This window comes from Carya illinoinensis, chromosome 7 (genome assembly GCF_018687715.1).
Source record: "Carya illinoinensis cultivar Pawnee chromosome 7, C.illinoinensisPawnee_v1, whole genome shotgun sequence".
In the NCBI taxonomy this organism is placed as follows: Eukaryota; Viridiplantae; Streptophyta; class Magnoliopsida; order Fagales; family Juglandaceae; genus Carya; species Carya illinoinensis.
This window is the reverse complement of record NC_056758.1, coordinates 1,595,439-1,603,927: the sequence shown is the minus strand read 5'-3', so window position 1 is coordinate 1,603,927 and position 8,489 is coordinate 1,595,439. Positions and strand designations below refer to the sequence as shown.

The 8,489-nt window shown below is 37.1% G+C and overlaps 1 protein-coding gene across 3 annotated transcripts; it reads right to left on the bottom strand.

Annotated features, from left to right (window-relative positions):
* Window positions 1-662: 662 nt before the first annotated feature.
* LOC122316047 (sugar transporter ERD6-like 5) lies at window positions 663-7,087 on the bottom strand. Of its 3 annotated transcripts, none has more exons than XM_043132519.1 (18): window positions 6,794-7,087; window positions 6,445-6,507; window positions 5,819-5,908; window positions 5,646-5,705; window positions 4,836-4,901; window positions 4,685-4,750; window positions 4,535-4,610; window positions 4,386-4,450; window positions 4,118-4,210; window positions 2,899-2,979; window positions 2,734-2,818; window positions 2,598-2,641; window positions 2,452-2,514; window positions 2,323-2,382; window positions 2,178-2,231; window positions 1,552-1,611; window positions 1,321-1,435; window positions 663-1,138 (listed from the first exon to the last, which is right to left on the bottom strand). In XM_043132519.1, the coding sequence occupies exons 1-18, from the start codon at window positions 6,989-6,991 to the stop codon at window positions 1,041-1,043; spliced, it is 1,437 nt and encodes a 478-aa protein (XP_042988453.1). In that variant the 5' UTR covers window positions 6,992-7,087; the 3' UTR covers window positions 663-1,040. The 3 variants fall into 3 exon arrangements, with proteins under 3 accessions (XP_042988453.1, XP_042988455.1, XP_042988452.1); XM_043132521.1 differs by having other exon boundaries at window positions 663-1,159; window positions 4,589-4,610; window positions 6,794-7,085; XM_043132518.1 differs by having other exon boundaries at window positions 663-1,159; window positions 6,794-7,084.
* Window positions 7,088-8,489: the final 1,402 nt, after the last annotated feature.

Below are 8,489 nucleotides of genomic sequence, written 5' to 3'. Positions count from 1 at the left end.
AAGTTGTGAGTCTCACGTGTAGAGAGGTTTTGAGTTGAGTGATGTTTAGTAATTTGAGAGTTTTGTATTTGAATATTAGAATATGTCTCAAATCGAATCCAACTGAGATAAACTGAGCTCATTCAGTTATCCAAATAAAGCCAATAAAGAGGGAGGCTCAGCTCAGCTTGCATAAAATGTGAATAATCTCACTAAATTGACTATGTCCATTATTTGGGCATGTATAAAAAAGATTAGAATCTCAAGAGTAGGAATTTTGTCGCCACCATTATTTTCTTGCATGTTTTACATCCAGTTTGTAATTTTCCTGTTTTCGTTTACAACTCTATTGAGTTCGAGTCTTCATAATTAGTTAAAATACAGACCACCTTTCGTATGAACCAAAAAATTACTTTGCTTGAACTACTCAATGATTAATTGTGATGATCAAACTGATCAATCCAAAAGAAATAGCATATATAATAAAGTGAGATAAAAATTCTTTTTGTGTGAAAAGCAGTGTCTAGACAAAGAATGTCTAGAATTAGCAAGATCAGCTGCATGGTGTCACGGACTTAGAATTTTCAAACTATCCGTGCGGCCTTAGATGGGCTTTTCCCTCCTAACCCTCTAAGTAAACATTTTCAAACACTAAAAAGAGAGCACACTTTTAGAGAGAGAAAGCAGAGAGAATGTTTGATTGCTCTATTGCTTAATGTTTTGAACAAATGAGACATCCTTTATTTATAAGGATCCCTTGGTCACAAAGAATTGTTAAGATCGTGACACTTGTCACTAATCTAATAATGAGAACATTCTAGATCCCTATTCTAGAATACTCTACAATATATTTTCAAAATGATAGTTTGTGGCTTCTATAATCTTATAGAAGATTCTATACAATTCTATGATATTCTACAATATTCTAGAATATTCTACAAAAATCTAGAAGACTCTAGAGTAATGTAGAATTCTCTAGAAAAATTCCGGTGGTGACAATGGATTGATTCTGAAAAAACCATGTATATAGATAATCGATACCACTTGTAACTAAAATTTTCTTATTGTACAGTAACCGATGCTTGGATTTCTTCTAAAGCAAGCTTCGTCGTCTCTGGAACCATCTTAGAAATAAATAAAATCCCCATACCACATACGCCTGCGTATAAGAAGAATGTCCCTGAAATGGTGGACCCAATACCATCAATTATATATAAATATATATATATATATATATATATATATATATATATATATATTTACACACACACACACACAAGAATTTAGTGATTTATGAAGTTATCAAGGAAGATATATAGGGCAGAATAAGGGAGGCATCACCTGCTGAGCTCCACTCGAACAAAAAGTTGAAAGTGTAAGAAGTAAACCATGAACCAATCCAGCTGACCAAAGTCACAAGGCTTCCAGCTGAACCCTTTATGTTTATAGGGAATATCTGAAAAAGGTAGCGAACCATTCGATTTCAAGCTAATGCTCAACTGATATGTCGCACTCCTGCATAACTTTTTAGTGGTCTGGTTTTGAAATGAAGTTTTAGAAGGATCAATGTACCTCTGACATCATAATCCATGGTATTCCTCCCATGCCTAGCTCAAAAGAAGCCCAGTATACCTAATTTCATAATCTTATGATTAATTTACCTGGAAAAGAAAATCATGCAGTATGTAGCTCGCCATGATAGTGACTGTGTTCATTGACAAGTTCTCAGTTTGACCTGCTCTTTAGTCCAAACTTTGTACTCCCAGCTTGTAAGTGCAGTATGCCCCATACAGGGGACAGGACAATCAACCATTTAATTACTTGTTTCATCGTGCCTGGGTTGTTACACTCTTCTGCTTTTAGCTATTGAGAAGTAGGCTGGGTTTAGGATAGGTGTTTGATTCAAATAATGCTTTGGAAAAGGTAAAAATGGACCTGTGGTGTTAGTCAGATGTAATTTCAGAGGTGGGCAGAGATCAACCGGCAATCCTGCTTACTGGTTTTTTTTTTTTTCTTTTTTTTTTGGGGGGGGGGGGGGGGGGGGGGGTGAGGCGGGGTGGAATATGGGAGGGTGTCCTTGCTTGGATTTTTTCTTCTCTTACTTTGATTATTTTGAATTTACGTTCTACAACTCGATTAATGAAAAAGAAAACCAAATTAAAAGTTTAATCAGAAAACATGTTGGTGTTTGCATTTACCAGCACTCCAATTAGTACCATCATGGCAATGAGGTCCTTCCCGCAATGAAGATCCTGCTTATATCATTTCACCCTTTTAGGATACAGTGAATACTTAGAGGAAAATAACTATATGCTCAACTTAGAATATTGCTTCATAAATAACCTGCAAGAAGAATGCAAATCCAGTGAGTAAACAACCTAAGCATGTTCCGGTTGCAGATATCTGCAAGAAGACTCCCGTGTTAGAGTTGTCAAATAACTACAGACAAAAAGGAATTTGCTCGGTTCTGACCAGGAGAAGTGGAAGTCTTCCACACTTGTCTATTAAGAACACTCCCACAGCTGTCATTGAAATCTGCAGAGCAATGACCATTCAATCCATTCAATATTAGAAAAAGAACAAGTTATATATCACATGTACGAAGAATTACACTGAACCTGAACAACTGCCGCTGCTATAGTCCCAAGCTTAATTGAACAACCTGTCACACAGCAACTATTATCTCTTTAATTATCTATTACACGTTTTTCTCAATCAACCATATGGATAATTAATATAGTTCCCAAAAATTACCTGCCGATTCAAAAATTGTAGTTGCATAAAATCCAAACCCATTAAGTCCACCAAGTTGTTGAAAAACCATAAGCCCGACTCCGATCTAACAGTTTCAAAATGTCTAGAGATCACAAAACAAAAGGACAGAAACAGTCATACATGGGAATAATTTACTGTGCTGACCTTTATTGAATAAGCATATTTCTTCTGGAATAGGTGTCGAATTCCATCTTCAGAAATCAGTTGAAGGTTTTCTGTATATTCCTGTGGTACAAGGAAATCCCATGGCATCAATTGTACTGAAGCAAAAATTTATAAATATAATGACATCTCTCCATCTTGGAGTAAATTGGTGGGGTGAAAGTTCTTTCTTCTAAAATTTCCACTTTTTATATGGCAATGCTTGCACAGTGATGATCCTTTTGATTCTTGTATTCGGAGTCTAACTATACCCTTAGCTTATATAGGTGTGTGATTGCTGTCTAGACCGAAAATGGAGACCTCAGATCATGTCCTGTCAATGGTAACTTTGCTAGGCCTGTTTGGAATTTTTTTGCAGATCTGTTGGGTTTTATAGACCATCTGAGTAATGGCCGACATGCTTGTGTGATGCATTGGTTTAATAAGGCCAAGTCTTCTTCTCATTAGGGGCTAGTTATTGATTTGTTGACTGTTGTATTCTTTGTTTCATGGCTTGTATGGCTCAGAAGATGTAAAGATGGAATGGAAGGGCAAAAGGAGGAGGTGCTGACTGTGCCCTTTAAGATAAATATTTCCTAGTTGAACGTAATTCTTGAACTTTCAAATTATATTCTGTATCAAAGGTGGGTTCTATAATGCTGAAGCACTTCGGTATGGACTGTATTCATGCTTATTCCCCTAGTGCAGATCTTGCTATGGGAAAGGCCTAAACCTGGTTGGCTTAAGCAAGATGTTGATGGGAGTGGCTTTGGTAATCCAGGTCACAGTCGAGGTGGTGGGGTTTTGAGAGATTCTAGAGATGTTTTTTTGGCTGCATTCTCTTCTTGACATGGGATAGGTTCTAAATAAAATAGTGAAGTCTGTGCCATTTTCGATGGGCTAAAGTTACTTTAGAAGCTACATTTTTATATGGTGTGAATTGAATCTGATTCTAAGTTGGTGACTGATTGGTTCTGCGGGAGGGAGAATGCTCATTGGCTGGTCATTGATATTTTTTGAGAAATCCATTCATGTTGTCAAGTTCCGGTGGTACAATGGAGGCATATCTACAGGGAAGTAAACCAGATTGCTTATCACTGCTAAAATGGAATTAGAATACGAACAAAATTTATGATGTCAGTAGTACAAGTATAATAATTATAGTTAAAGCTTAACGCTTGATAATAGCTGCCTCATGAAGTTTGAAGGAAATGGGAATTACTATGATATCGGATGCTTCTTGAGAGATATCAGCATTTTTAACCCTAAGGAATTGCAGCACGGCTCCAACTTCTCTTACACGACCACATTTGGCCTACAGGCAACCACACTCTTTATTATTGCAACTTTGATGAATACTAGTGCTACATTAATTTCTGAAAAATAAAATTGCAATGTCAAACTCGGTTTTCACTTGTTGAAGCTGTACAAGCCAACATGTACAAGCCAACCTAGAAAACTTCCAACAGAAGCTCTTGAATTGGACTCACCAGCCATCTGGGAGACTCGGGGATGAAAAATAGGCCTAACAGATGTACAAGACATGGAATGATTCCTGAAAACGATATCAACATAGATGCGAATCATATTCAGCTATCTTATTTGTGTTAACAGCAATGGAGGACTGAATATAGGTGACCTATTAGAGCCAAGGTGCGCCAACTGACAAAAGAACCAATGAGAAATGCAAGACCTTGGCCGCTACTGAGCATGAACTGCAAAATGGAAAATATAAAGGGACATCCGACAGAATTAACTTTAATATCAAATCTAGTATAAGAAAATCTACCTGAGAAAGTGATGTAAAACCTCCCCTGACATTCTTTGGCGTAATTTCTGCAATATAAACAGGAACCTGTAAAAGAATAGTGTAACTATGTACACTTCTTTGTAACATAAGTGCTCAAATTTGAAGTCTTATACAGTGTAATTACAATTACCACATAAGAAAGAACTCCAATTCCACATCCCACTAAAAATCTTCCAAGGTCAAGCAACCAAGCATCCTGCCAACGAGAATCACACATTTTATGCTATGAGTTCATTCATTTTAGTTTAGTTTGATTCTGAAATTTCCAACATTGCTAATTTATGATCTAGAAGCGCCTAAATAAGTATTTTCCAAGACTATCACAAATTCAGGCTAAAGGACAATTCAAACACTGGAAATGCACTGAGAATTTAATCATACCATATAATCAAGACAAAACATACACAATATCATGCACCAATTACATTTGTAGCATTCTTGATTCACTAATATATGTTTGATATGTCCTGTGTCATGTCGATGTCACAGAATATTCTTTACATGGAAAAATCAAATGAGAAAAACCACAGAAGCTAGCTCAATGAAACCGGTGGATGACACTACTTGGAAGAATAAGTACAAGATACCAACTCAACCTCCTACAATCTCCCTCACTAAATTAATTATATATGGAATAGCAATTATCTCCAATATCCTACTTGGCACATATGCTCAAGTAATTGTGTGTAGAACCTGAGTTTGAAACTCCAATAAGAACAAGGAACTTAATACCTCTCTCGTTCTAATGTCTGCTCTGAAACTTTTCTTCTAAAGTTACGTGCAAAAAAGAACTACTTTCCTGCTACAGCGGATTGCCAATCAAACTTTTTTAGAGGATATAGAGCCAAAGCAATGAGAACTACAATTATCTAAAAAGAGGGCTTTAAGTCATAAAAAGTTAAAAAAAAAAAATGTAAAAGAAAAGAAATGATAACAAGACCTTTGAAAATGCTATTGCAAGCCAACCCAGGATGCAGAACATTTCCGAAGCTCCCATTGCCTGCTTCACCAAAAAAAAAAAAAAAAAAAACTTGGTCCAATGTGAAACTTGTAAATTAGGCTCGGCAGAGAATTATTTAGAGAAAAAGTCAAAAACTTGTTCAAAAAACTTACACCTCTCCTACCAACGAAGTCTGCAAATTTCCCACTAGATATTGCCCCCAATATTGCTCCAATGGTTAGCACTGATCCAAAAACCGCATACTGCATACCATATTTTGCACAAGGAATGAGGAAATATATATATATATATATATATATATATATATATATATATATATATTTATATCTGAATAAAAGACTTTAACAAAAATAAATTTTGGTCATAAACCACTTTGATTAACGTATCAATACATTGTGCGTATCAACACATATATAAAAGAAAGTTCTCAGTACTCTTTTGTATTTACTACAATATAAGTTTAATCAAAATTTATATATCTTAAAATATTTGTTCAACTTCATCCCCATTTTTTCACAAGGGATTTATGGTATGAGACTTGATTGGCTTCCCTTGCAAAAGAAAGGATAAATGCCATCATCAAATTACAGGATCATTTACATTTTTCACCTCATATTTATAAAGAAATTTATGGGATCTTGGTAAAAATTATTCCTAAAAGTTGTCAGCCACAAAAACTCGCCCCCAAGCCGCTATATGGTAATGGTCCAAAACCTCCGGCTCTTACCCTACAGCCTACACTTTAAGATCCACCCTACACATTTTCAACCAAACTGACCTCCGCCGAGTCAAGGCCAAGATCATCCTCAATTTCGGACTCTGCTGGTGACGAATACCCTACCTGCAAAACAACAATATACATATATATATATATGTATATATATTTATAGAATCATATACTAATGGTTGAAAATAGAATAAAATAAATAAAAACGAAATTAGTCGGGAATCGTCTTACATGTAATTTGAAGGACACAAGGATTGAGAGTAAAAAAGTTACTGCTTATATACTGTTCATTGACGAAATCACCGTAAACTCTCAAAGAGTGACACAAAAAACTGTACAGTTCTACTCAACCCGTAGAAAACGATGAAGCAGTGCATGATCTGAAAGATGGGGTACTTACAGCATATCCAAAAGCGTAAGATCCGCATGTGGCGACTAAGGTGCTAAGGACAACAACAACTGTGATGGTTGACGAGGATTGATCACTCTGCAATAATAGACCCTCATCTTCACCACAACTGTTCGTGATCAACTCCTGATCATTATCATCCAAATTCTGTTTCTGAAGTAATGATCTTGCTGTTGCTCCTTCTTCCATCCTCTCTCGCTCTCTCTCTCTCTCTCTCTCCTAATTTCCTTCAATATTCCCATGCACAGAACACAATGATCTCACGTATGAATAAGAAAAGTATGCTTCTACCTAAACGTCCACCCGGCCCTTTTAAATTGATCCCCTGACTACTAAAATTCTCACCTCGCCCCTAGTTCACAACTACCTTTCAGTTTATCCCCTCACTTTTAAGTTTTAACTTACATATCTTTTTTTAGATGTCTCAAAGGTTGTCCTGCTCATGGCATGTAAATTTGAAACTTCCGAATACAATGGTGTTCAAATGAAAAACACTTGGAATGAGATTATTACATGGAGGGCTGTAAATGAACCACTTCGTTACACCCGAAAGAGAGAGAATTGATCGATGCATGCATTGGCTTTCCAATATTAGGGTACCCATGGTATTTAACATTTTTGTTTTTTTGAGTAGTACTAAATGTGGGTCTTTTATCTTTATGCCATATATATAAGAGACCCAGTAATTTATCCACCTTTCCCATGCTTTGAGTTTCCCAACTGTTCATTATATGACAAAGATATTGGCCGTATGTCACGGACTTAGAATTTCTTCACTCGACCCGTGCGGCCTTAGGAGGCTTTCTCTCCCACAAAGCTCCTAAGTAAGCCTTCTAAAGGACTCAAGACAATAGAGAACAAACTAGAGAGAGAAGATAGAGAGAGATGCTCTAGAGAACTTGTTTCTCTTATTGCTTGGTGATTTACACAAATGAGAGCCCCTCTATTTATAGGGAACTCTTGGTACAAAGAATGGTTAGGATTGTGACACTTGTCATCAATCCAAGGGTAAAGAACTTTCTAGACTCCTACTCTAGAATTGTCTATATCGCCCCTTCTAGATGACTCTACACAATTCTACAAGATTACAAAAGACTTGGAGGCTTCTAGAAGGTTAGCAAATTCTCTAAAAAATCCTAGGTGGTGACATTCTCCCCCACCAAGCTTCGCGACGTCCTCGATGCGGTGTCTTCATGGAACCTTCGAATGTGATCTTCAAACTGCCACAATGACTCCTTTGGTTCCCAAGTTGTCTCGCTCTCGGGCAATCCCTTCCACTTGATCAAGTATTTTTGGCGTGGCATATGACTCTTTCGCCTGATGACACGGTCCGCCAAGATTTCTTCTACTTCTTTGTCGAAAGTGGTAGTTATGCCCAATGGTGCACGCTTGGACTCTCCTCGTGTTGCCTCCTCTTCATCACCATGGTAAGGCTTCAAGCAGCTGACATGGAAGACTGGATGAAGTTTGAACTTGGAGGGTAAGTCCAACTTGTAGGAGACCTTCCCTACTTTCTTGATGATTGGGAATGGTCCCTCGTAACGTCGTACAAGCCCCTTGTGTAGCTTTCTTGTGAACTTGTGTTGGCTCGACAAGATCTTTACTAACACCAAGTCGCCTATACGATACTCTGCGTGCCTCCTCTTCTGATCAGCCCACTTCTTCATCTTCTTGGTTGCTTTGTCTA